The sequence below is a fragment of the Ilyonectria robusta genome (assembly GCF_021365365.1).
Source record: "Ilyonectria robusta strain PMI_751 chromosome Unknown BGZ61scaffold_1, whole genome shotgun sequence".
NCBI lineage: Eukaryota > Fungi > Ascomycota > Sordariomycetes > Hypocreales > Nectriaceae > Ilyonectria > Ilyonectria robusta.
The window spans coordinates 2,343,420-2,370,268 of NW_025764435.1; the positions used below are offsets into that span (position 1 = coordinate 2,343,420).

The 26,849-nt window shown below is 53.5% G+C and overlaps 8 protein-coding genes across 8 annotated transcripts; 3 read left to right on the forward strand and 5 right to left on the reverse strand.

Annotated features, from left to right (window-relative positions):
* The first annotated feature begins 339 nt into the window (after positions 1–339).
* Positions 340–2,238, forward strand: BGZ61DRAFT_438414 (vacuolar membrane protein-domain-containing protein). Its single transcript, XM_046244237.1, has 2 exons — positions 340–1,183; positions 1,252–2,238. The coding sequence occupies exons 1-2, from the start codon at positions 698–700 to the stop codon at positions 1,885–1,887; spliced, it is 1,122 nt and encodes a 373-aa protein (XP_046112279.1). The 5' UTR covers positions 340–697; the 3' UTR covers positions 1,888–2,238.
* Positions 2,239–2,984: 746 nt separating this feature from the next.
* Positions 2,985–4,540, reverse strand: BGZ61DRAFT_525605 (uncharacterized protein; the record flags this gene model as incomplete). Its single annotated transcript, XM_046252799.1, has 2 exons — positions 2,985–4,302; positions 4,356–4,540. The coding sequence occupies 2 exons, from the start codon at positions 4,538–4,540 to the stop codon at positions 2,985–2,987; spliced, it is 1,503 nt and encodes a 500-aa protein (XP_046112280.1).
* A 4,765-nt stretch (positions 4,541–9,305) lies between these two features.
* BGZ61DRAFT_470919 (chitin synthesis regulation, resistance to congo red-domain-containing protein) lies at positions 9,306–9,923 on the reverse strand (the record flags this gene model as incomplete). The annotated part of the gene is made up of 2 exons (XM_046248145.1): positions 9,306–9,678; positions 9,754–9,923. 2 exons carry the CDS (start codon positions 9,921–9,923, stop codon positions 9,306–9,308), a joined length of 543 nt encoding a protein of 180 aa, XP_046112281.1.
* Positions 9,924–12,433: 2,510 nt separating this feature from the next.
* BGZ61DRAFT_525608 (uncharacterized protein) lies at positions 12,434–13,108 on the reverse strand (the record flags this gene model as incomplete). Its single annotated transcript, XM_046252800.1, has 3 exons — positions 12,434–12,649; positions 12,713–12,967; positions 13,052–13,108. The coding sequence occupies 3 exons, from the start codon at positions 13,106–13,108 to the stop codon at positions 12,434–12,436; spliced, it is 528 nt and encodes a 175-aa protein (XP_046112282.1).
* A 3,866-nt stretch (positions 13,109–16,974) lies between these two features.
* BGZ61DRAFT_525609 (uncharacterized protein) lies at positions 16,975–17,511 on the reverse strand (the record flags this gene model as incomplete). Its single annotated transcript, XM_046252801.1, has 1 exon — positions 16,975–17,511. The coding sequence occupies one exon, from the start codon at positions 17,509–17,511 to the stop codon at positions 16,975–16,977; it is 537 nt and encodes a 178-aa protein (XP_046112283.1).
* Positions 17,512–17,768: 257 nt separating this feature from the next.
* BGZ61DRAFT_525610 (uncharacterized protein) lies at positions 17,769–20,244 on the reverse strand (the record flags this gene model as incomplete). Its single annotated transcript, XM_046252802.1, has 6 exons — positions 17,769–18,284; positions 18,335–19,229; positions 19,279–19,480; positions 19,612–19,979; positions 20,034–20,133; positions 20,202–20,244. 6 exons carry the CDS (start codon positions 20,242–20,244, stop codon positions 17,769–17,771), a joined length of 2,124 nt encoding a protein of 707 aa, XP_046112284.1.
* A 2,543-nt stretch (positions 20,245–22,787) lies between these two features.
* On the forward strand, positions 22,788–24,453 carry BGZ61DRAFT_16860 (uncharacterized protein). Its single transcript, XM_046237557.1, has 2 exons — positions 22,788–22,829; positions 22,902–24,453. The coding sequence occupies exon 2, from the start codon at positions 22,963–22,965 to the stop codon at positions 24,223–24,225; it is 1,263 nt and encodes a 420-aa protein (XP_046112285.1). The 5' UTR covers positions 22,788–22,829; positions 22,902–22,962; the 3' UTR covers positions 24,226–24,453.
* Positions 24,454–25,459: 1,006 nt separating this feature from the next.
* Positions 25,460–26,176, forward strand: BGZ61DRAFT_470924 (UPF0041 domain-containing protein; the record flags this gene model as incomplete). Its single annotated transcript, XM_046248146.1, has 3 exons — positions 25,460–25,532; positions 25,802–25,874; positions 25,933–26,176. The coding sequence occupies 3 exons, from the start codon at positions 25,460–25,462 to the stop codon at positions 26,174–26,176; spliced, it is 390 nt and encodes a 129-aa protein (XP_046112286.1).
* Between the last annotated feature and the right edge of the window lie 673 nt (positions 26,177–26,849).

Below are 26,849 nucleotides of genomic sequence, written 5' to 3' on the forward strand. Positions count from 1 at the left end.
GTGGACCTGGGCCGGAGAATGGAGCTACGTTGCGCCGGACTACGAGCTGGGCAAGGTGCCGGGCTCCGGACGCTGTGGCTGAAACCCCGGGGTGGCGGCTGAATACGGCGTGTGGCTGAGGCCGGCTCCGCCCCTAGCCCGGATCTGGCTACCTGCCTGACTCGTCCATGCTGTCTTGGGCGAGATGGGCCTGGTGATGCCGATCAGCCACATTTGGTGACTGGCTGACCCCAAGCGCTAGCAGCCAGCAGCCGCTAACAGCAGCAGCCAGCAGCAGCCAGCAGCCGCCAGCAGCCGGCAGCCAGGAGCCGTCCTGGGTTCTCGTTCTGGTTCTTGGGGCCTGGATCCTCTCTCTTCACCCAACTGATAGGCGCCATCGTAGAACGTCGCGTCGTCTCGACTCTTCTTCTGCTGCTCTTCTTCTTCCTCTTCACATGTTGCACTAGCGCTTTTTCGTTTTTATTCCAGGCTGCCTTCCTCCTGCTCTGTCCTCCGGGACCCTGCTCACTCTGTCCTTTCGGCGACGGCGATCGTGGCTCCGCCTGCTTTGTCCTGAAACATCACGCCCCCGACGCCGAGACGACTACAACTTCACCTCGCCCCGGCTCTCCGTTCTTCCGTCTCTCCTCTACAAACTCCCACCGCGCTCCCTCCACGATTAACCTCTTGGAAACTTCGTGTTTCCCTCTCCCTCTCTATGCAACCTCCACCCGGTCTCGCGACCGCCGCCGCAGCACTCGATGATATCTCCTCGGTAGCCCTTCTCCTCGAGGCTCCCACTGCCACTCTCGAAATGGCCGCCTCCGTCATCGCCTCCGTGGTTCCCCAGGCCACCGCCTCCTCCCCCTCAGAATCCATCTACGACGAGTCGCCGGGCGATTGCCAGCTGCTGGGCTCCTTTGCCCTCATCGTCCAGGCAGCACTCGGTGGCTTGGCTCTGATGTCATTGGTCTTCAAGCGCTGGCGGGAGCGACCTCAAAGGCCTCTCAAGATCTGGTTCTTCGACGTCTCCAAGCAAGTGTTTGGCTCCGTGCTCGTGCACATGGCCAACATCTTCATGTCCATGTTGACCAGCGGTCGCTTCTCCGTCCAAGTCGACCCGTCTGCCAGGAACGCAGCCCGAGGCGATGACGACTACACTCCGAACCCGTGCTCCTTCTATCTTCTCAACCTTGGTATCGATGTAAGCTGCCCCCATACAAAAGCGTCTCAAGAAATGTAAAACACTCCAGACTAACAACAAGCCCTTAGACAACACTCGGTATTCCAATCCTCATCGTCCTACTCCGCATCATGACCGGCCTCGTCCGCTTCACTCCCCTTGGCCAACCCCCCGAGTCCGTCCAGTCAGGTAACTATGGGCACCCGCCCAACGCCTGGTGGTGGCTGAAGCAGTCTGTGATTTACTTCTGCGGTCTCTTCGGCATGAAGCTCTGCGTCCTAATCATCTTCATCATGATGCCTTGGATATCGATAGTCGGTGACTGGGCTCTTGGGTGGACAGAGGGCAACGAGAAGCTCCAGATCGCCTTTGTCATGATGATATTCCCCCTCATCATGAACGGCCTACAGTACTACATTATCGACTCGTTCATCAAGAAGCAAGAGTCGGACCACGAACAATTAGGCTCGGAGGACCCCAATGAAGGCCCCCGTAGATACGACGACAGCGAAGACGAGACGTCAAGAGTTCGACTCGTCGATGCCGATACTGATTCCGAGCCCGATGAAGAAGCCGCCAAGCTCCCTCTCCGGCCTCAAAGCAAGGACTCTGAGTACGACCCAGACCTGGATGGTGACGACGACCGCACCATTGTAGGCAGCAGCTCAAGCGCCCGCAACATGCCAGGCAAGCTTATCCAGCCCGAGTTACTCCCCAAGGAGTAGACGAGTTAATTTCCTTGCCATCACGGTCTGAATTCTTCTGCCTCGAGATTGTCGTTCGGTTATTGCTGCTGGTATATCCTCACTTGCGTTGGTTGACACAAATACATAAAGACTTGGGTTGTATATATCTCGTCCGGGCTCGGGGGCTTTTTGATACTTTTGGCGGGCTGGCAGAGTCGCGGGACTGCTGCCCAGGGCGTTTGACGGTAGATTTTTTAGATCGAGGGAATCCATAGCGTTTATACAAGGCCGGTTGACATACCATGCACGATGCGTCGTCACCGACACGCGTAACAGTCCCACTTCCATGACGAAGCTTCTAAATTAAGAGCACTGCTATTTGCACACACCTAACTACATGCCTTAATCCTGCTGATAAACATCTATCATCCTAATAAAACAGTTTGGGAAATGAGAACTCAGAAGACTACTTCTTAGTATTGATCCCCTGATAATTCCCCGTTTAATTGAGTTAACATACCAGATGACTTAAGGTTTTCATGAGGTTTAGCTAAAGGGGCTTCACGTACTGGCTGCCCTCCGACTGATCCGGACGAGAGCCAACTACGATTACATTGCTCACTTCATTGAAAATCCAAATTCATGTCGATATTTGTCAAATTCTCTCATTTCTTTGTGAATATTGCCGATTTGGCAGCGGAGCTCTGACCTCCAATATCGAGCCCCCACCACACCTTTTCCCAAGCACAAGTTTCTTAGTCTACCACCAAGCCACCTAGGTCTACGGGTCATTTGATCGTCTTGCGTCCTCATGACCATTGGTTGACCATCAAAAAAACGTCATAGGAGTGAGACACTGGGTCCTCTTGACTGAAAACAGAATAGAACGCGTGTAATCCCCATCATCGCAACACCATCATGACGCTCAACATCCAAGCATGTGTCGAAAATAGAAGAAAAAAAAAAGACATCCAAAAAAACCGCCTACGTCTACGCGTACCCGTGCAACCCAAACGCCAAAAGACCCAATCCAGACTCCCAAACCAATAGAACAGAAGCTGTCGCGCGAGATATCCGTGAATACATGGTTACAAATTCTCGTGTCGTAGCTAAGTTCTGGTGTTACTGTTCCTCAATTAGGGCTGGTATGCCTTGTACCCGGGGTACGACTCCTGAGTGGGCGATTGTTGAGGTCGTGCGTAGCCGGAGTTGAAGTCAAACCCCGAGTTGTTGTTGATGGGTGACTGAGGGGGGTCCTGGTGGTGGTACTGTCTCTGGGGGACAGGCCTCGGGCCACAGTGAGGCTCAGGGGCAGGCGAGAACGCGCGCTGGTTGTTGTTGAACGCGGCGGGTTGACCATAGCCGAAGTCGTCTTGGGGAGCTGGGGTTCTTCGAGTGGGCTGGTTGTACTCCTGAGGAGCTGGCGTTCGTCGAGCGGGTTGGTTGTACTCATCGTGGGGAGCCGGGGTTCTGCGAGCGGGCTGGTTGTACTCGTCGTAGGTGTTTTGGTGAACTGGAGATCGCGAATGGGGAACCTGGTTACCATATCCGTCGAAGTCGTTGTGGGGAGCCGGAGTTCCTCTTGGGGCAGGAGAGTGCCTCATTCCGTATCCTTGGGCTCCATTTGAGTAATCATCATGATTTCCATAGTCATTGTGAGACTGGCCGTATGCCTGGTCGACAGGAGGTTGTCCGTATGCGTTGCGGGTCTGAGCCGGGGAGTTTCGTCCCATGGCCGCAGCTCCCATAACAGGAGCTCCCATACCACCCGCGGCGTACGATTGATCGTGACCATAGCCAGCACCAGGGCTGGAGTTGTAGCCGTAGCCCTTGTCGATAGGTGAGTAATGGTCTGGGGATTGATCATTCTGGTTGAAATATTCGCTGTGGTTGCCCTGTTGCTGGCCGTAGGGGCTCCGTCCCTGGGGCATGGTGGACGGCGTACCATTGTTCATGAAAGTGCTATTCTGGTCCGGGATAGGCGACTTCTTGAGCTGGTCCATCTCGTAATCGTTCTCGAGCGCAATCTTCTTGGATCCTGCTCCCTCCCAGCTTGGCATTTCGGGGAGGGCATCGTCTCCTTCATGTTTGATGCCCGTCTCAAATTCGGCGTATTGGGGCGGTTCGTTGCGCAAGTGTTGAGTCTGTGGAGCAAACTGAGGAGCTGATGATTGAATACCTGATGACTGGGCACCTGATGCCTGAGGAAATGACGGCTGCATGGGAGGCTCTGACCGGTATGCATGATTCGTAGTCGGGGCGTACGGGTCGTCGAGGTGTTTTTGCTTGTGGCCACCGGGAGGATCGCAACAACCGCAGCAGTTGCCACAGCATTTGAGGCAGTAACAGCAGCTGCAGCAGCACGAGACGCCGCAGCAACAGCAGCGAATGATACACCACACGACACTAAAGATGATGAGGCCGCCGATGGCAATGACGGCAATGACGGGCCACCTGGGAGAGGTTAGTGGGATGACAAGGGATACTGTGAGTTACAATGCACATACTTGCAGTAGTTCTGGGCCATGCAATTATCCCAACTTGAAAAGGTCGTCGCAACATCCGAGGCCTTGTCCGTAATGTCGCCCCTTCGCGTCAGCTCAGCAGCAAAGCTCCGGGCGACGGTCTCCTTCAGAATATCCCAGTTGCTCCCCCGGAGGCTCCGGGCCATGGCGACGTCGATTGAAGGCATCTTGCCACTATTCCTCCAATTCTATCCAATAGTGGAGGGTTCGATGGCAAAGAAACAATAGAGAAAGCAGGCGCACAAAGGCTGAAAATTTCGTGGCTACAACGAGTGACGCAAGGGATTCCCTTTGAGGGATTTCGTTTCAGGTGCGGCCTGGGATCTTGAATATTGCACGCTCCAGCCGGCTGGTAGGTCGATCGATGTCGTACAGGCGGTAATTAATCTCTCACAGTCGCTGGTCGCTGTACGTCGAAGAGATCTATTCTCTGTGTGTCCCGAGAGGGGAGTCGTAGTGGTCCGTGAAATCACGGAGCCGCTTGGGGTGTCGTTGGGACGGTGGAATGAATGAATGAGCACGACAGCGACTCGAGGCAGCGAGTGGGGGAAGCGAGGCTTCTTGAAGCGACAGACGCTGGTGAATACGACAAGAGGAATACGAAAAAAAGAATGATTCGTACAAAAGCGAAATGCGAAAAGCGAAGCTGGCGTCGGCAATGAGTGAGATGGTTCAACGAGAGGAAGCGCCGTAGAGGCGAGGGCCGTGTCGTGCTACGCCTCCTTAGATGGCTGGGGTTGGTGAGAGAGAAGAGAAGAAGGAGTGAGTGGTGAGTGGTCACTGGTATTAGAGAACGCGCGGTGGAAGGAGCGCCACGGGCGAGCTGCATGAGGCACCGCCCCCACCAATTAGCGCTGGAAAGGTGCCTTAGCCAGGGGCCCTAGGGGGCGTAATGGGGCCGCTGGATCGGCCTGGAGCTAAGGGTCGCTTCAGGACCTGGCCGCCAAAGCCGCTAACCCCTATCGGTAGCGCTGAAACAGTGAAACTGGAAGCTGACTTGCGGTCCTGCAGCGGGCTGGCGGGTTCTTGACGGGGGCTGGGTACCCGGGACTAAATGGCCACAGCTATGAGGTTCGTCTCCAACAGAGCTGAGGAGCAAGGCGCACTCGAGGCGGGCGGAAGGTGTGACTCGGGGGCTAAAAAGAAATGAACAATTGTTGGGACGTGCTGGGACAAAGGTGGTGTAGCATCCCCAAAAGAAAGTAGATGAGCTTAGCTGGCGATTTAAGTGCCGGAGTGACGTGACGCTAATGGCGCGAGAGGGCCAGAGGAAACAGAGGGGCCTGGAAGCAAATTGAGAATAGCACCCTGATATTATGAAGGATCAACAGAAACCCAAAGGCCTGAATTGTCTTGATCAACGGTCAATCCAGCACACAAACAGAACTGGCCAGCAGTTTGTCGCCGAGAATAGACCAGGCCCGACAAGCCAGCGCAGGGGGCCACAAGTCCCGCGTTTGAGAACTCCTTTAGGCGATCCATGCGGTTTTTGCCCAGGACCAAGTTGCAACGTCTGGGACCGACCATATTAAACATGGAAAACCCACTTGGCCGTCATCACGATCTGCACTTTTGAGGAAATTGTGATGGGAGTTCCAGCGCCGCTCGTCCGGGCTCTCGTCGGGCGTTTGTTGAAACAACAGCCACCAACCAATACGAGCGCAAAGCCCTACATGACGAACGTGTACTGACATGTTGATACAGTCGCATATTGTCTGCTGCGCCTCCAAACATGATGGAATAACCCTCGGTAGTCGCCCAAGGAACCGTCGCATACCGAACTCAATACCCTCATTTGCCTGAAGCGCTACTTGGCTTGTTGCAGAATAGCACCGCACCTGCGAAGCGAGGGACGAACGGCGTACAGGATCATCCGGCAATCGGGTTGGGCGACCCTGTCATTTCGCCATCCCTCCACACATATGGAGTACGTAGCCCCTGGCTCACCTCTCGGCTCGCAGTACTGGGGGGGATAAGTGACAGCCAGACAATGTGAGTCAAGAGCGAGAGGTTTTCGTGGTAATTTTTAACCATTTTTGGAGCTCCTCCCTCGTGCCCTGTAAGCCACTTCCTTTAGGCTTTTATCTTGTGCATTTTTTTTTTCCAATTGTAGGAGGTTTGACAACTTCCGAATGTATAGGCACATTCCGCCCATCAGTGTGAAACATGACGTTAGTGGTGTCTTTCAGTGCCCAATGAGCCCCTTGGAACTTTATTGTTTAAATGGAATTGAGATAATATAGTTTAAAAGTAAGGATTGATTGTTAACATGACGTATATTTTTGTATATAATACTGAATAAATCTTAGCTAAAGCTTCACTACTATTGTCTACCATATGTGCCTGTCTAACCAGTCGCACCGGTATCGGGGGCTGTTTGGATACTATTGAAGTTGTCAAACTTCCTGCGCCAGCCTTGGTATTCCGTCAAGAAAGGTGACTCATGATTCACACTCATCCAGCCGCCGCCCTGCTTCCATCGTGAACCACTGCACTCACTCGAGGTCAGGCATCAAGATAACGTATTTAATAAATCGCACACGCCTCGTATATACACTCAGTGTTTTCGACTTCATCCAAGCCGGTGACTTTTTTCATCGAACTAGCACTATCCAGCCGAGTCCATTTTACGGAGCCAGTTGCTGACCTTGGAACGATCATCAGACGGTATTGACTAATGATCATCTTCGTCCAGGCGGGTCAGTTTCTCCGACGAGGAACCACGGCAATGCCACACAGTGTCGACAAGGTCAGTGATGGTGGTGGAATCCTGGGCTTCTCCGTTCTGGAATAAGTTCTTTCCCTCGAGAAGATTGCTCACACATTCTTGAAGCCTCTAATCCACTTCACCCGCATTCAGTCGATTCACCACATTCGAAAAGAGAACTTTGCGGTATTCTGGGCGCAGCTGGTTCGCGAGAGTTTCTGCTCGCTTGAGGTGGTCGTTCAGTTTTTCGCCTTGTTCACGGGAGAAAATAAATGCTTCCGAAATGAGTCGACTGGCTTTGGAAGGATTCCCATCCTTGAAATTTTCCAGAAACTTGGTGCGTAGTCGTGGCCATTATTTATACAACTCTGACGAGGAAGGTAACTCTGATGAGGAAGCTCACTCCGGGAACGACGTCGATACGAGTGATGAAGAGTCCAAACAAACTGGGTTCACAATAAAGTCTGTATCGCAGCAGATTACACTCCCTGGGATGGGCAATCGTATGAGATTTGCGCACGATATAGGCGAATGCTGGACGAGTCCAACACCGAGGTGGACAATACACTCGACGAAGAGGATTCTGGAACCTACAAGGAGGATAGGTTCGTGAACGCGGGATCTGGTGTAAAGGAGGGGACTCGAGATGATGCTGTCATTACCCTTGGTCATGAATGCTACAATCATGGATTGCCGGGAGTACTTGATGAAACGCCCGACAAGCGTCACCCACTCTACTAGCTCTTTACTAAAAAATTTATTGCGATCGATGCATTCTGCGAAGAACAGAAACAGCAGCTGGAGAAGCAGCAAATGACCTACCGGAAACGGAGTGAGGCAGAGGTCAGTGTCATTCGCCGCACGAAAAAAAAATCCTCCTAGAAGCTTCAATTGCCCTCTACAACAGAGGGCATATCCTAAAGAATAGAAAACCGATTTACTAGGAGACGAAGGTCCCTGCCAGATCTACCATCTTGGCAATCAGATGCGACAACCCCTTTGGCAGTCACTACGGATCAATTATGGGACGACTGGCCACACTTGGCCGAGGATATTATGTTGATATTCCCAACAAGGCCAATTCTGACAGCTTGGATGTTGGGGCCTCTGCAGCTTTTGCGGCCAATGCTGCAACTGTTGCCAGGATGGCTGAAGCAAAAGTTAACCAGATTCAAACTGAGCTGACTGATGGAATTGAGGAGCTAAGAGAGCAACATGGTGAATATGCCATGGCCTTTGGGCTTTTCAAGGTCACGCTCAACAAGCAAGAGGCCCAGATGAGTGACCTTCAATAAGTATTGCCATTCGCACACAGGCACAACCTTCTTTAGTAAAGCGTCAGCTGGGCCAAGGGACGTAACGAATAAAACAAAACATTGCCACTATAAAAATAAATAATACAAATGAGTACTTCAAACCCCCATCTTCTAAACTGCTCCTCTAGGATAGTGGGCGATTGCCGACAAAATTAAGAATGTAGTTATGTGTGCAAATATGTGAATAGCAATACTCGCAGCAATTGGCTCTCAAGCATGCAAACATTGCAAAGCTGGTAGCAGCAAACAAGAAGGACACAGTCACTTAAAGCTGGGTAAAGGTTTGTTCAAAACTACGTTGACAAAGCACTCGAACGTTTCCCGGGCGAGCAAAATCCACTGCGGAACGGCTCGGAAACTCCCTTCAGCAGTAGAGCTGGGAGCGCGCCAATAGGTGTTGGTAGCTTTTGTTTCAACAAATGCCCAACGAGAACCTGTAAGTCACATACTCTGTGAACGGGGCAAATCAGCGGCTGTTATCCTGACACCCTCACGTCCTGGACAGCGGCGTGGCGTTGGTTGGCCAGCCGCGTTTCGCTTGTGCATATGATCTTCCGATCTTGGTGCACCGGGAGAGATGTTAGACCATGCATGTATCGATGATATCATCTTGATTACTCGCTATGAACAGTGAAACTTGGTTTCGGGAAATGATATACATCCCAAAGATACCCATCCATGCATGCCTAAAATTCATTTGCACTTTGCCCCTTCGCGAGGATTTGAGCGCCATTACCTTTGTCGTCATCGTCATTAAATCCGTCGGAGAATGCTCACGACGCATATATCTCTGGTGCCGACCTTTTCGCACCCGTCCTCGGCTAACCTGCCTCTTCAGTGATATCCATCTTGGCAGGCGACCTGGTATCGCCGCCCTTCCCGTCAATCATTTCGTCCCGCATCTATCGTTTACTTGCCCGGAGGCGGTCCCTGGGGAGGCGAGTACGTCTCGTCGCGCTGATACGTCCCCTCCGGCGGCTGCACCCCAGTGTGCTGAGGGGGCTGCTGATTCTGCTGCCCGTAGTAGCCGTCATTGGTGTTGAAGGTCGTGCCCGTGTACTGCGGCTGCTGCTGCTGTCCGTACGCCGGCGGAGGAGGGGCCGGGGGGTATCCTCCGTACGCGGGTTGTTGTTGGAACCCCTGGGGGTTCTGATAGCCCTGCTGGTTGTAGTCGTACATCTGATGGTTGTTGGGTTGATTGCCGTATTTCCCTGGAGGAGCCATCCACCCGGTTCCGTAGATAGGCTGGCCGCCGCGTCTGCGACGTCGGCGAGAGACCATTCTGCGCAAGCACTGTTAGAATGCGTGTCGCAACAAAACCAGGGGAGCAAACAAGATCGGGGAAGCTGGTACTTACAGGCAGGATAGGAGGACAAGGAGGAAGAGACCGGCGGCGATGGCAGCGACTACCCAGCGGCCCCAATTGTACCAGTTACTGCTGTAGCAGCGGCCATTGTGGTAGCGTTCGCCGGAGCCACAGATATAGTCGCGCGCGACGAGAGCGACAAGATGCTCGACGGGCGCCATTGTTTGTTTTGGTGGTGGAAGACGCAGACGCAGAGGGGCTTCCTGATGGTCGGTCGATCTTTGGGTATGGCGGATTGTTTTTGTTGATGACGGAGGGGAAATTGAGCTTAGGTTTTTTGCGCTGAGAGAGTCTGGTCACGCCTCTTGGTGAGTGTGAGCCAAAGTTACCCAAGCTAATAAGGTGCTTGATGTCTGTGGACTGCGACAAGGGATGGAATGGCCCCGGCGCCGGTTGGTTTGCAGCCCAAGTAAAATGACGTGGGCCGCGTGGACTGGGCTGGACTGGGCTGGGTTGGATTGGACTGGGTTGAATTGGATTCGATGCGACGTCTAGGTATCGGAGCGATGAATTATCCGACGACAAAGAGTTGATTGATGGGTTGTGATGAAAATGGGCCGCCTGTGTGGTGAGGGAGGGAGAGCAATGAAGAAGCAAGAAATCAGCCACGGCGGGAAGAAAGAGGCAGCCCATGGGCTTATAGGTAGCACTATCAAAAACGGGTGACTTGGGCGACTGGGCCAAGCAAGCCAAGACGGTCCGGCGGCGCCCAACGAGGAAGAGAAGAAGGCGGTGGTGCGGTGGTGCGGTGCTACCTTGCTGCCGAACCGCAGAGGAAACCTTCCCGCGTGTCTCGGCATTGCTCATCACTCATTCATCACTCATCACTTGATTCCAGCATTGTGGCTGTGCGGCACCCCAGCAAATCAGGCGGGAGGGGCATCGACGTTTAGGGTCTTGGCGAGGCGAGGCCAAGCCCATGTGTCGTCATTCGCTCGGGGAAATTGATGGAATCATCGAGATGGATTCATCGAGATGGATTTTTTTGTGTCCCTGCTGTCGCGCTGCCTCTTGCGTGTCTCAACTTTCTTCATTGACAGCCCGTGTGTCTCAGACGCGCAGCACTAGAAAGGAACCATTGACGACGCCCAAGCCACGCCATGCGCCGCACATCCGACAGCGCATTATCCAGTCCGTCCTCTGCGACAGTCTCCCAACCAACAACCGGATCCCCCCGCCCGGTTTCTGCCCCGCCTACGGAGTAGCAGCAAGCTTATTGTCGTGTGCAGTAATCATCGTAGCTCGCAGCTCGCAGCTCGCAGCTGTCAAATTCTCGGGGCATGTGCTCAGCCTCAGCAGCGTCGCGGCTTTCTCTCCCACATGGCGCCGCTCAACTTCGCCTCCCGGGGCCTTCGACAACTGCGTGTGGCGCTGACCAAAACCCTGATGAATGGACCTGGCAATGTCCAGCCAACCGGCAACCAGCCGTGACCCGCTTGCTGTCAATGACTTAGGTAGTGACCGAACGAGTCCACGAGAGATACTGACCTGACCCCGGGCCCGAATCCACGCCCTGCAGGCTTCTAGAACAGCCATTTGCGACTGTGCCCGTAGCGGTCTGTCCTCTGTGGACCACAGCCCCGTCTATTGTTAGCGAGTCTGCCCGTCTTACAGATCATCTTGGAGTCCTTGATATGAGCCACAAGATTCGGTGTCTTCAACACTGTCAATCAATACCAATCAGCATTGCCTCGCACATACAAGTATACGCTCTAATTTTAAAGACAACTACTCCGTAGCAAGGATATGCCTAATACAGCAGCTTAAGAAATATGATTTGAGAATTCGTAGGGCTAGTATTTATCCCTAAATAATTATTTCTATTATATTTATTTTCAAGATAGACTCTATGCCTAATAGCGTACTGTTTGACTCCAAGTATACTAGGTTCATTGATTTGCTCGAGGGCCAGCTTAAGGGACTGGTAAATGTGTCCGAAAAGCAATACTCACACTAATACAGCCAAGGTTTCTGCCAACACACTGCCCCGAATCCGACACCATCCCCGTTCTTTCCGTAGCATTTTGGTCAACACATCGTGGGCGTTACACGCCGGAGTCGGGCCGGCGCTAGATGCTCACTCCTCAATTCACTACCACCACGGAGAATGCCAGAATGGAACAGTGTAATAGAGACATTAGGGTCAATCGTAAGGTCGTACAGAAAACGGCATTTCGCTTGAGGGAATAGATACATCCAAGGCCAAGAGACCGAGCATGACTTGTCTCGATACGAGGGTGGCGGGCGTCCGTCGATTCGTCACCATCCCTCAGCCTCTTTCTCCCCGCCCGGCATTTGTGATACCGCCTCCGAGCCTGCCGGTGAGGAAATGCAGTTCTATGCTGCGCATTCGAGACCCAATTCTCGTCCCGCTCGTAATAAAGAAAAGGAATCACAGGCTGGTGACCCAAGGCACGCCGACCAACGTCACCAGCGCCCGTTTCTTCCTTCCAGAACCCGACAATTACACGCGTCCGATGTAGATCGCGGGTCGTCGCCGATACACAGGCGATGCATTTGTTTTTGCACCCGAAAACGCCGCCAGTGAGAATAAATATCAAACGCCCCTCCAACTCCCTTCCTTGTTCATAAACTGTGGAAATCGGTCGTCATTCGTGTTGTTTTGCCGCATTGCGTGGTGGTATGGAGGTAGTTGCGATGCATGCTGAGATTAGAGACCCGGCTTGGGAAAAGAGTAACGATTTCGGCGGAGCTGGTCAGCAGCCTTGGAGTTGCGCTCGGCGGCTTGCTGGGCCTGCTGCTTGGCAGCGATGGCATTGATCTTCTCGCGAGCCTTGACGAGGCTGCTGTTGTCCTGTTGCTTGAGCTTGGAACGGATATCGTAGAGGGCTATGAGGGTCGAGGCTCGATCGGCTTCATCTTCAAACTGCATCACATGTGGTCAGCGGCCGTGTTTGATGCCAGATATGTGATGACCGGAAACACTCACATCAGAGTCGCCACGTCGCGGAGTGCCGGGGATGGAGTTGGCGGCGGATCCGGAACGGGAAGGGGAGTTTATGAGGATACGGCGACCGAACTTGTCGAACTTGGTATCGGAAGACCAGGCCCGCTGGAGACCCGAGGGGCGAAGCTGGTGAGAGGGGGAGGCGGAGGCGGAGTTCGTGGGGTCGTCGAGTCTGGGGCGAGTGATCTGGACGACGGGGATATTGGCACTGACGATGGCAGCTGCAGCTTCGGGTTCCTGGATACGCGAAAAGACAGCGGGTAAGTATGGGGAACAGACAAAGACCAGAGTGGCTTGGGGGTTGCGATGAGGGCAACATACTGCGGCGCCGAGATTGCTAAGATCGGCGAGGACTTGGGAAAGCTGGAGGCTCTCCATTCCTTCAGAGGATACGGCGGTATTCTATGTGTGGCGGTGAAAACGGTCAAGTTGGATGATGAGTGCCCCTCGTAGCAAACTCATCAGAGGTGGGAGGGGATTGTGGGAAAAAGAAGGATGCGGGAAGGCGGAGGAGGAGGCGAAGAAAAAAACCACAAGGATGACCGGGATGACAAGGAGGCAAACGGCGGCGGGAGGCGACGGTGTGTGTGATTTTTGCTTGCAAGCGCCAGTCTTTCAGGACACCTTCGGGGGGTGTGTGCGCGCGTGTGTGTTGTGTATTGTGTGTGTGTGTGTGTTGTGTGGTGGTGGCGGATGGAGAGTCGAAGAGCGACGAGCAAAGAGTGGAGATTGATTTGCAGCCAGCGGGGCCAAGGGAATGCCAAGGAAGGCACCGCAGTGGATTCCAGGTTTTCTTTCCCTGGCTTGTGTTTGGGCATGCTTGGGCTGCAAGTCCCGATGCGGCCTGGATCCATCGACGACCCCGGGGTTGGTGGAGTGGGGTTACCGCGCCGCCGGACGCCGGTACATGGCAATTCCAGATTCACAGTTCTGGCCCTTTCTCCTTTTCTCCTTTTCGCCTCTGATGGGTTGGCTTTCTCCGTGCGTAACGACCACCGGGGGGTCGGCGGAGCGGTCTGCTACGTGGTATCGCGGCGGCCCTACGGACTAGTGCAGCGTGGGACTGATTGAAAGGGAGTGTAAACAAGGCGATGTGGATGGACCGCTAATAATGCTCCTAGCCGGCCCAGGCAGCTGCTGAACAATAGGAATTAGTTGACATCCATTCCCCCTCCGCGCTCCCAGCTCCCTGACAACTGATAGGATGCCGCGCGAATGAAGGACTCGAGTCGCGCTGCCCTTGGCGTCGTGCAGGAAACAGGCTGAGGGTTGCAAGCGGGCAACCGGAGGGAGGCCGGACCCCGCCGGATGGACCGCTACAGTCTAGAACATGCCCTGTCCTGTACATGTGCAGCTGCTCCGGGCCCCTAAATTGCACCTAACTGACCTGTATCACGCACCTTATGCCCTGCAGTCGACTACAGCTCACTAAAAGGGAAGCTTGAAGCCCCGTCGAAGAAACTCCCCCCACACTCCACCCAGTCCACCCAGTGTTTAGGCGGCGGGGGTGGAATCCTAGGCGCCCGGACCTCCCGTCATCCCGCTCCAGCACACGTCCAAGGTGTGGACTTGCGTATTATCCGTTCCACTGGAGCGAGTCGAGTGACGTCGAGGTGGCACTCAAATTCATGCGCCGAAGCCCTCGGATGTCGGATGTCAAACTCGGTCAGGCTGTCTGCCTGCTGTCATCTGCCTTTTACCGTCTGCTGGTCGCCGTTGCCTTATTGACCGCCTGTTGTCTGATTCATTCACCGCACCCTTCGCCGGGGTGGGTGTCTTCCAAGTGTCCAGTTGTTGTCGCGTGTGGGTGGGGGAGCCAACAGTCACCCGTCGCAAGCTCGGTGCTGCTGCATCATTTCACGGTCAGAGAAGCTCGCCGAAGAGACCAGTCCATCCTTGCGTGCGTGCGGGCATGCACCCGGACAGGGGGAGAGCTAGGAGATATTCTCCTGCGGGTGGAGGGAGAAACGCTCATCGTCAGTGCATCCCCTCTGTGTAGCGCGCTCTCAATGACGGATGGCTTGAGGACAGTCCCGTCTTGACCAGGTCCTCTGCACCTGGATCTGTATGTTCGTGCGATCCCGCTGATAGATGATCCTCGCCTGCGTCATCCATCCTTCACATTGGGTAACTCGCCCCGGCGCATCCCACGATGATGCGCACCCAGTTGCATCCGCGCGCAGCAATACATCCTCGCCCACAGGAGCAGCACCGCGGGATCAACCACCCACTTCCAGAGCATCCATGTAGCTCTTCCCCGACTCCATCCGATGTCGCTGCCACATGATCAAGCTCTCAAACGTCTGTGATGCTGCATGTGCTCCCAGGCAAGCAGCGCCCCCACACCCGCTTCCCCGCAAACTCGGATGCATACGGACGTACATATCACACCCTGACTAGGGAGCAAGCTCTGTCCATCCGACGGGGGCCATCCCGACCGACCTGATCGACCAGCCTCGTTGATCTTGGTTGCCTTGCCCCGTAGGCCTACCTCTTCTAGAGTTGAAAGAACCCGAAACGCCGAGATTGTTGCGGACTTTCATATTCCATGCCTCAGTTTGGAGTCCCGTAGAGCAAAATCCCCATAACCAAGCGGCACAGCACATAGGCGTCGAGAATCCTCATGCTTCCGGCCTCCCCCGCTCCACACCCTCGCTGATTTGAATCCTCTTCCCAAACGCAAAAGGTCGTATTTGACCCACCTTCGTAAATGTCGCGTGAGAATGCGGCACCGGCTTCACCATCATCTTGACCCACCCCGCGTTTATCATCGGCTCCGGTCCCCGCCGTGCCCCACACCGGCCCGGTTGCCCCGTTTCCCAATCAGCTCCGACTTACTTGCCTGTTCACCGGTCCACCGGTCCACCGCCGGGTCAGATGAAGTCTTGATTGTTGGCTGCTTCTGGTAATGACTTCCATTTGGATCCGCTTTGTCTTTTTGTATCCACCTGTGACTGCTACACGCCAAAACAAAGTTGCTGAAATGTCAAGCAGCACAATCGACAGTCGAGTTCTCAACGCGATAGGGCATCTAATCAGTTCCGTGTCTGTATGTATCCTATCCAGATAAAGCTCTGAATTCTTGTTCTCTGTGTACCCAATAATTCCGGTTTCACCACTGGTAGAAGAGGATACATTGTTCCTGAACGAATAGTTTCTTCATCTAGTAAAGACCACTTACACTAACTTCTAATGGCAAAAGCCCATAATACACAACGAATCTAGTACCGGAAAAATATAAAGAAGCTTAGAATAAGTGTTATCATGTTACTTGTTCTAGGTTTTGTGCTCTTAAGTACAAATGCAATGTGCGCTCTTGTTCACCGAGCTCCACAGGACAGTTGGTTTCCAGAACAAAGCATTCACACGGTGAACATCCAGGATGGTGCCTCCTAGAACACAGCATCATGCCACAGAACTCCTCAACACGGTCTCTCATCTGCCTACAATTAACTAGAATCTGAAAATAATAAACCTCATATTAAATCGATGATAACTTGTTTGCTCCATCTTGTGCCAACCTGCTCACTCTCGCAGCTTAAGAGCTCGTGGTTTCAACTAAGAAGGTCAGCAGCAAGAACAAGGACAACCCGCATAAAACGAAACACGGAATACATTTAAAGAACGAAAAGCTTGAAGAGCGCCGCCCCCTACAACACGAACTGAAATGGCTTCAATTCCCGAAACGCCAAGCGTCCTTGGCTCCGTTACAAACCCCCAACCCTATACGATGCCGTCCATCGACCATAATCACAGCCAATTCACCGATTTTCACCAGCTCGGCCAAGATTATCAGTACTGCTGCGCTCCCCAGTCGCCTCAAATTTCCACTTGGCCGACGCTTCGCTGGCTACAGCGCAAGATCCGGACTGTATTGAAACGCATCAAAGGTGCCTGCGATGATTGCCTTTTTGAATGCGTCGATGCCACGATAGACTGGGTCATCGTCGTCGGCGACAAATGGCTGGCGCGCCTTGCAGCTGGGTCCCAGAGGCTGAGGAAGCAGCACTTCCGTCGAAAATATTGCTAGTACTTATATCAAAGGCAGGCTGACACTCCGTGAGCCTTGTAAAGAGGGGCGTTGTTCTTGAGATTCTGTTGGGACTTAGCGGGTTAATGGTTATATATATATGGGATAGAATGTCCGGGCAAAAAGGTCGCGCGCAATTTGTTTTGAGTATCCATCAAATAAATCCTTAGTATTTATCTCTTATGATAATGATTTCTTATTTCATCTTAGGTTATCAAACGACCACGGCCAAGCTTTTCTGTAAGTGCATTACTGGCTGGCAGCAGTGTGTTCGTCTGGTGATATTTGATGGAGTCGAGGGCGGAAACTCAGTTTGCGCAGCAGCAAGTGCCTTTTGAACGGCCTGTTCGATTTGAGGCATAAGCAGGCGGGTAATACTCTCAGTTTCCTTGGTAGTCAGCTCGCGGGGTTTGGCCGTTTTTGACTCCAGCTTGCCAAGGCGTACTTCCATCTCTGACAGAGTTGTTGCCGAATCTGTGGTATCTTTGATGATACCCTTCAACTTGTTGGCTATCTTGACGAAAGTACCGTTGACGATGACATTATTGGCGGTGGTTTCTTTCTTGAAGGTGTTCAGGTCGTTGACAATCTTTGCCATCTCTGCAACTTTATCAGTTGCCTGCTTGGCCAGTGTGATAGCCCCAGTTGCGATGGAGCTGACTCCTTCCGAGCCCATCGAGGTATTACCAACATAGCTATTTTCTGGAAACCCAACTCGTGCTAGATGTTCCAGCTTGAGATCGAACAACATCCCGGCAATGGTGGCATTCAGTCCTCCATAGGGGTCCACAAAGCGGGTTAGTAGTTATACATATGGGAGGGGATATCCGGGGGAAAAGGTCAAGACTGTCTGAGTGTTTATTGAGTGCCACTGCTGGCTCCTTCGCCTTAGGGTCAGTTATTTCGCCTTTTTCTTTGTTGGAGTTTCCTCCTCAGCAGTAATTGGCCTTTTGGTAGTGCCACGGCCAAACTTTGTCGCCAGTGCGTTGCTGGGTGGGAGTGAAGTTCTCATGGTTGTATTTGGCACCGTCTGGGGACCTTGGTGAGGCGTGTATCCAGCTTGGCGATGCGTGTTTCGATTCCTGTTAGAGTCTTTCCTGCATCAGCAACATCTTTCGCGATATCCTTAAACCTGCTGGCAACCTTGGCGAAAGTCTTGTGGAATTCAGCAGACTTGGCGGTGGTTTCGTCCTTGAGGGAGTTAAGATTGGCGGTGTTACTCTTGGTCTTTTCTTCGACCTTCAGTATGTCGTTGGTATTCTTCTTGACTTCATCCGCTACCTGCGTGGCCAGAGAAGTAGCCCCAGTAGTAGAGGTATGACCAGTGGAGACACCTTCCGAAAGCCCAATTGATGCCAAATGTGGCATGTCGAGGTCCGATAACATGCCGGCAATGGTTGCATTAAGACCTCCGTATGCGTCTACAAATCGGACTGCAATCAGGATATGTCTTGCCGGAATAAAGGTGGTGTAGTGACACCGCTTGCCCCGTTGCTCAATGTACTCGCCGTCACGTCGAGCCCTCTCATATGGGTCCACAAAGCGTGCGGGATATGCCTTGGGGGAATAATTACGGTGTAATGGCACCGCTTGCCGCGTTGTTCGATGTATCCACCATCGCATTTGGCAATCGCCGCGCTCTTCATAGCTTCCTTGGCTTGTCGGACGAATCTAACCTCCGGCCGGCCCTTGGCGGTATTCCTTTCTATGCGCTCACCCTGACCGTTCTTTGAAAGCGGGAAGTAGTGGTCATAGAGCACCCCGCGAACTGCTCGATATTGTTCCACAAGACGGCCGCTTCCGACTGGTACGTCGTCGGATGTGAACTCCATTCCGCTCTCTTTGTACTGACGGGTTAGCTCTTCATGAGCATCCGCCCACTTCCAGAGTTTGGGTCCATCCTTGGGCTTATTCGCATAGCGTCTAAAGCCGACAGTATCACCATTGGTGATCTCGGGGTCGTCATCTTCGGCATCACTTCTGTCATACAGATGTTGCATCTGTTTCTCTGCCGCTCGGTGCGATCGTCCTCCAAGTGATAGAGTCGGACTGTCGATATTCGAGAATAAGCCCCGTGGAGTCATTTTAAGCCCGAGAGGATTGCGGCTGGATCCTCCTTCGCCAAAGTTGTCGTCGTCATCGGGAGAGTTGGGATCTTCAGCTATTTCCTCAACTTCATCGTCTGGGGGCTCTTGAGAATTGCGACGGAGAGAGGGTAGTTCGAAGACAGAGATAGATGGATTTGGCATATCTGCCGTAAGTTCCTCGTCTGATCCAGCCATACTACTGTTGGCACTTTCGGAAGGGGAAATACCGGAGTCGAAATGATTGTTCAGGGAGTCGAAAATACCTGCCGCGTCTTCGTTGTCGGATTCGATGTCGGTAGTCTGTTCCCCAAGGTGAAAGATTACCTCTTTCGCACCTTTCGATTTGACACCAGTATTCGTCTTCAGAGGTGGATGTATCCCTCTTGTTGGTCAGTTCTCCATGGACCTGCGCGAATGCTTGGCAGAGGTACCGTCGTATGTTGGCAGACCTGACTTCCTTGATGAACGCTTCAGGCTCTGGTTGCTCGCGGTAGATATAAGTTACCCACGCGTCGCGTCGTGCCTGGTCGTGGTTGAGTCTGGCTGCCCACTGGACTCGTCGCTTGCCTTTTGGTCTCTGACATCTCCAGCGGTCGTTCTCTCGGACTTTTAGCTTGGGAGCCTGCTTGTCGACTGTAGGGTTTGGCGTAAGGTTTGTTGTTTCTGACACACCGAGTCTATGGCATACTACTTAGTGTATTTAATTTAAGAGGCGTGCTGTTGAATTTAAAACTCACAAGATTTTGGGTGTAGCTGGGTTTAACGGCGCAGTCTTGATTTCAGCGGCGCGCTGTTGAATTCGGCATTCAAAAGATATTTGGTGTCGTAGGATTCAACGGCGCAGTCTTGGTTTCGGCGGCGCGCCGTCGGGGTCGGGATCTTGCGGGTGTTGGTGAAGGCAAATTCGTAGGCGCGCTCGGGGTTTTGTAGGCGCGCAGCAAGATTCGGAATCTTGCAGGTATTGGTGAAGTCGGATTTGTAGGCGCGCTCGAGGTTTCGTAGGCGCGCTTGGGGTTTTATCGGCGCCCAGCCAAGTCGAAAAGGTAGTGAATTGCTCGAAGAAAGAAGATGAAAGGAGGAGGAAAGAGTTATGTCTCGAGTGGCGCGCGAAGTTTGCTTTATAGCTTTTGAGCTGTGATTCACGTCAGGCCGAGTGAAAGGTGAGATTAGAGTGAGTTATACTGACATACACGGGCGTTGAGCCGTTCTCAGCTCGCGGACCTCGCCAGTACCAATGAGGCGGTTGTTCTCGCCGCAACCTTGCCCATCCTTATACTGTCGCTGAACTGCAGCTCAGTAAGGTGTTGGGAAAGGTAACCAGTTGGACTAGAAACCTTTGTCTGTCTGAGTATACTGTTGACCTTTGAATGGACTGGGGCCTGCATTGTTGATACCATGGTTGGTGTTTTTGTTTCACTGTTGAGCTTGTAGTCCCCCGTCTGGGTATGTGTGTACTAGGGCACCCTAAGCTCTTGATACAGTCATTGATGCTGTCTGCTTGATGTTGTGGTGATGCCGTTTTTTGGGTGCGTAGGCTTGGATCTGAAAATTGAGGGAGTCTGCGAAGAGAAAAATAGTTGTAAGAGAGAGAAGATTCTTTGACTCGAAGTGGTGTGAGGCGTGTGTTAAATACCCGAGAATTTCTGAACGCAAGCGAAGCAGTGATTCACGTCCGGAGGCAGGGCGGTGTGACTAATGGGGATGGTGAGGCAGACCTGTTTGCTGCCTTGTTTGTTTATTTATTGATGATTGCTCTTCTTTGTTGTGTGTTGAGGATATCTGATTCTCCTGGTGGGGGTGTGTCGGGTCACATCGCTGTACTGCCGCTCGTTATACCGGATCCCGCCAACCCAATTGTTCAAGACTATGCATGCTAATAATAAAGAGATTGAATTCTTCGTCCTCCGGTAGGCTCCCTCCGACAGCTGCAAGCCTAACTGCTAGATCTCTCTATCGGCCAACATGGGCCTCAGCCTCCTTAAAGCTCTTAACCCCCAGGGACGTCGGCGGCAGCACCAGGCCCCCTTACTCTAGGTCGTAGTCCCCTCATAACGCCGAACCAGGGCTTCCAATGCCTCACTGCCGGTGCTATACGGAGCGGTGACCGCGATCGCCTCCTTCGTCATACAGTCCTGGATCTCCAACATCAGCGACTTGAGTTGCTCCGACATGCCGGTGATGGCTTGGTTACAAGGGCACTTGGGAGGTTCGTTAAGTCGAGTCTCGAGAGCATCGATTGATACCTTGAGGATTCTCTGCTCCTCGCTGGTTGGTCTGAATAACCCGTCTTTGTTCACCTGCGTGCAGTGGAGGGTGGGCTTACTATTGAAGCTTGTCTCCTACACTAGGCACCCTCGACACCATCAAGTCTCTGCCCCCTGCCCCCGGACCCCGCTTGATAGGCTTATGGAGATCCTTCTTTGGGGTGTGTCTCCAGTGCCTTGAACAACTGGGCGAACATTGAGCCTGATGCAAAGGAGCCGAGGGGACGATCGGCCGGATAGTTCACCTCGGGCATTTCCTATAGGCCCATGATGCGGATGTACGACTCCGAGGCTATTTTCCCCAAGCCATCACTCCGGAGCCATCACGTTGCTTTCTAGTCGCCGTCTGATCTCGGGGTTCGATCCCGAAGGTGGCCGCCAGCCTGGGGAGACGGCGCTCAAGCCCTCGTCTAGCCGCTTCATAGAACCTTCTGAGCCGCCAGACTAATAACCTCCGCACCCCCGAGAACTGGGGAAATCGAAGAAGAGCGCGTGACCTTGTTACTCGCCCGCCCGCCACGGGCCCCATCACCGTTTCTCCCGGCACCTGTTTTGAATCATTTCCCCAGCCGTCTCCTGCCAAGACGGCGCCCTGGCACTGCACAGTGTTAGCGCTTCCAGACGCCCAGACTTGCCGGCCTGTGGCTGGTCCCCGTCTCAGCCGCCCTGAGGGTTAGCGGCATGGCAGTGAAACCATCCAGGCAGCTCCGTTAGTGGGTTTCTTCAGGGGCAGATTTCTCCGATGGGATTGTTCAGTGGGATTTCCTCAACGACATGTGTACTGTGTACGTAGTGGCCTTCCATCCATTTAACACGCCACCCCGCTCGGGAATTACTTAAGTAAGGGTTTGCGAAGCTTACTCATACATACTAATCGATGCATAATTCGTTTGCGTCGGCGTTCCGTTAACTCTAATTTTAACCCTTGTTGAGCTTCGCTGGCCAGTGGACATTGGCGACTGCAGCGCGCCAGAGAGCTACGTATTTGGATCCGTGGCCTCTAGAAATCCAGGGCTTGCCACCGAAGGATCCATGAAGCCCCCCAAGCCCCAGGATTTGGGCGTCACAAGCCCGCGCAAGTGCCGAATTCCGTGCCATACGAAAACAGCGCCGACTCACCGGTCAGCGCTATTGCACTTTGGGTCGTGTAATTATAGACCAGCGATCGCCCGTGAAACCGACACGGCCGCATTCGCTCGTCTCCTATTTTCCAGAAGGCCCATGCTTCGTGATTATGGAGCTAATACGAACTATTTGGACATACTACTGAGGCTACGTCGTTTGTCAGAGAACAGGATCAGCTACACGAGCGACACGTAGGCCTCGCTTGACACATCGCCAGGTCATCTTTGCTTACATGTATTTGTAACTTGCCACATGTTTCACCGTTGCGTACGGTCTCAAGCAGGCTGTGATGCAAAGATGCTGCTCCACCCAGCACCCCCTGGCGAAACGCCGCTGAGCTAAAGCATGACTCGGTCCACCTCAGGCTCAGCCTCATGCCCTACGACGGCCGACCCCAGAACCCTTTGTTTTAAATTTGGGGAGGCTTGACGCTGCTACCGCTGTCCGTCAGCGTGTCCCCGCTCATCGGCTTGTATTAAATGCGGCCCCTCGCCAAGCCTCCCCCGTGGACGCCTCTGCCTGCTCGTTCTCTCTCGGCACATCCCTGAGACATCCTCAATATGCGGACAGTTCCTTGATATTTGTTGTAAATGGTAAGACAGACCTGACCCAACACCCGAGAGCGTCCTTCGTAGCTAATCCCGACAGTTTGGTGCCGTTTGAAGCGATCCATTTTGTCATGTAGCCCGCCGTCTCGACCTGCTCATTTGCACTATAATATCCATCATGAAGCCGCCCGTCGTAGCCAATCTATCATTGGCAGTCGCCTGGCTCCTTTTGTTCCGATACTGTCAAATCCATTCGTTCCACGATCCCTCTTCATTCTTCTACGATCCGAACCGCGCCTACCTCCCATTCTACTCTGCCGTCAGAGAATCCGAAGCCGCCGAATTCCTCACCAAGGCTTCTTCCACCCCGGCGACTGCGGCCCAACCTTGGACATACTTTGGTAAAGGTCTTGGATATGACGATACCAAGAAACCTGAGGGGCTCAGAATTTGCGTTGGGATACCGAGCGTCCGTCGCGACAGGGAGCAGTTCGTTGGGGGGACCATTGCCTCGTTGGTCGACGGCCTGAGTCCCGAGGAGCGGCGACGAATCAACTTGAAAGTTCTCCTGGCAGACGACATCCCACAAAACAACCCTGCCTATGGAGAGGCCTGGCTCCGTAACATTGCGGACGAGGTGCTCGTCTACGGCGATGACAATCCCTCAGTCAAAGACGGATACCGACATATTACCGATGCATCGCTTCGCTGGACCTTTGAAGATCCCCGGAACAAGCGCGTGCAATTCGATTATGCAAACTTGGTCGCAGCGTGTCAGAAGCAAGGCTCTGACTATTTTGTTCTGGTGGAAGACGATGTCGTCGCCTCTCGAGATTGGTTCAGTCGGCTGATCAGCTCCCTCGACAAAGTTGAGGCCCAATCCACGAATGGCCAAGATTGGATGTATCTCCGGTTGTTCTATACCGAGGTCTACCTAGGCTGGAACTCCGAGGAGTGGCCCAGCTATTTGAGCAAAAGTATCATATTCTACCTTGCAGTTACCGGCATGGTCCTCTTTTGGAGGTGGAGGGCTCCCGCGATGAGAACGTTGAAGGCGACTGACCTCGTCAAGTCCAATCTGGTCTTGATTTTCAACATGACGTTTTGGATCGCAGCGTACATCATCATGTACTTCATGGCAGGGAGACTCCTAGTCAACCACTACCAAGTCGGCGTTCATGAGATGCCTCAATACGGGTGCTGCGCGCAGGGCCTTGCAATGCCACATCGAAACCTCGCAGTCCTGGAGAAGAGCCTGAGAGAGCCGCCACACGACCTTGCTGGTGACTCTTTTATCGACTTGGTTGCCGAGCGAGAAGGTTTGAAGAAATGGGTCATGGTTCCGAGCGTGCTGCAGCATGTCGGGATTCGGGGTTCATCCGACAAAGGGTACCTCAAGACGACTTGGAACTTTAGCTTTGAGAAGGGGCCATGGAAATGAGGATGAGGGACGCACGATTTCGCCATGGACAGCGACCAACAAACCAAGTCTGTTGGTCATAGAAACCGACTGTTGAACTTGGGGAGCTCGACGAGTGGTCATGACCCGTATAGGGTTCAAACAACCACGGAATTTCCGATCCTGGTTGCGACAAACCATATCTGGGACAATCCAAATGAAAGTGCGGCAAGTCGATGCCCGGTCAAGCAAACGACCGAGGTAGACATGTTTCCAGGAGGGTGACAGCCGGGCAGTCTCGGTGAGTCAGAAATAGGTCAAAGGATGCCGATGGAAGTACATCTCCAGAATGATGCCTTGGGTGAAGCCTCGGTAAAGAATGGTTGATCATCAACGGAGGAAGATGAGGACGGCAAGCGTTCCCGCAGAAAAGCGTCCGGATGACGGGCCTTCGGGAGAGGTCGGGACTGGTTTCTAGCCCCCGAAAGCCCGCTCGGGATGTGGTTCACCCCCGGTCCAATACTTCGGTCATTCGCCCTGACTAATTGCGATGCGGGCGTCGGAGCCTGGGCCGTGTCTCGTTCCGGTGGATCTCGCTGTCAGTTCCCCGGAGCAGCGGAGAGATGGCGGTCTGGGGTGCCGATATCTTGGATCATGTCAATGGGATCGAGGAAGTTGTAACACACCAGCCTATATACCCTAGCCCAAACTTGGACGGTTCGGGGTTAACACGATCCAGCCGTTCCCCTTGGCTGGGCACCAAATAAGTAGAGTTTCATGCAATTAGCTAAACAACCCGAGAAGTCACGAGAAAAGACCGTATTGCCATGGGAATCAGGCCGGAGCTTCGAGTGTGCTGAATTGATCCACAACCGGAACATCTGTGCAGTAGCATGGGTGGCGTAAGCTTGATCCATCCATTGCCGGCCAGTGATCTGGGGAATCTGGGGTGAAGGTGCGGTTGTGTTCCAGGCCCCAGTGCTGACCGTCGGTGAAGCAAGGAAGCAATGCGTGTTGAAAGCAAATCACTATCGCAAGGTTGCGCAGGTATCTTATTTTTGGGTGTGATTGTGATGATGCGAGCGAGACCGGAGTTTGTACTACCCGTCTGTCTCAAGCGTTGGGGAGTTTGTTAGCAACACCAGTCATAGCACGTGACATCTCAACATCGCCGCCTCCAATTTTCGGCGCGACGTTGAATTTGACGGAACTCGGGCTTCAACCACATCCTCAACGACACCGCCTCCGACCAAGTGACGGCTCAAGATCCTCCAAGATGGCTGCACTCGTGAAGGCAATTAACGCTAAGATCCGGTCGAACCCGGTCTCCGACTACTTCTGCTCGACCCGTAAGTCTTCCCCTATTGTAGTCATTTTGTCCGACCTCCGATCTGTCCGCCGTCCACCATCGACCACCGACATGGCCACCGCGATCGAAGCCGGAGAGGGCATGCGCTCCGGAATGGATCTACAGATGCGATCGCATTTGTTGCCTGCGTCAATTGGTTTTGCGGATGGTGGTCGACGAGCACCCGATCGGGCCGCGATATCTCTCAACTCCACGGTTCCGGGGCATCGATATACCGAGATAACACACGCTGACCTTGGACTCCCTTAGACTTCTGGGGTCCTGCATCCAACTTCGGTATTCCCATCGCCGCCATCTTGGATACTCAGAAGAGCCCTGATATGTGAGACAACCACCAAGGCCCTCCCGGAAAACCCGTTGCTGACTCACCGGCTTTGCAGGATCTCCGGACAGATGACGGGTGCGCTAATCATCTACGCCGCGACCTTCATGCGTTATTCCCTGGCCGTTTCTCCCCGAAACTACCTCCTCTTCGCCTGCCACTTCGTCAACGAGGGTGCCCAGCTCACCCAAGGATACCGATACCTCAACTACCACTACTGGGGCGGAAAGGAGCAGTTGACGGTGGCTGCTGAGGCGGCCAAGGACAAGATCCAGAAGGTTGAGAGCGCAGTCAGCAAATAGATCAGCAAGCCGAGAGGGAGCGCGGAAATGTTAGCTGTGTTGGGGGCGGTTATTGATAATTGGAGCGTCTCGGGCTTGAGCTCGGGGTTCGGAGAGTGTGCGTGACCAATATAGACACGCACCACGCCATATGCAGCTGCGAGATGGCCTCCGTGCCCATCTAGATTGCACCATGGCCTGGGTACCTGCAGTGCTCGCGCCCCCAGGTGTGCAAAGGAACGGCTTTTGTTTTTGCGGGTTCTAGAGAAATCTATCAAATTAGAGAATGGCCGCCAAAAGCGCCTCGCCAAGCTGTGTCGGGAGTGAGTGAGTGTGAAGCATGAAACCCCGCAAACAAGCCTAGACTTGCTCGCGTTGGATGGCTTGTGTAAAATTAACGAACGGCCAATGGGTCTGACTGACGAGTAGCGAGTGGGTGCATCAAGCGTTGCCGCCTTTGCCATCATATATGGCGGTGGCACATCCACGACATGATACCCCACCATCGCGGCTCAAAGGGATCCGTAGACCAAGCCCGGACCAGCAGCGGACAGGGCGGGCAGACAGGCCGCGAAGCGCTGCGACGTGCGAGAATCTCGGGATGACAGGAGATCTGGCGGATGTGGGTCCGGCTGGGGACCCCGATCTTGCCCTGGGCGACCGTCTCTGTGGCCATTGGCATGTTGGCAGGGGG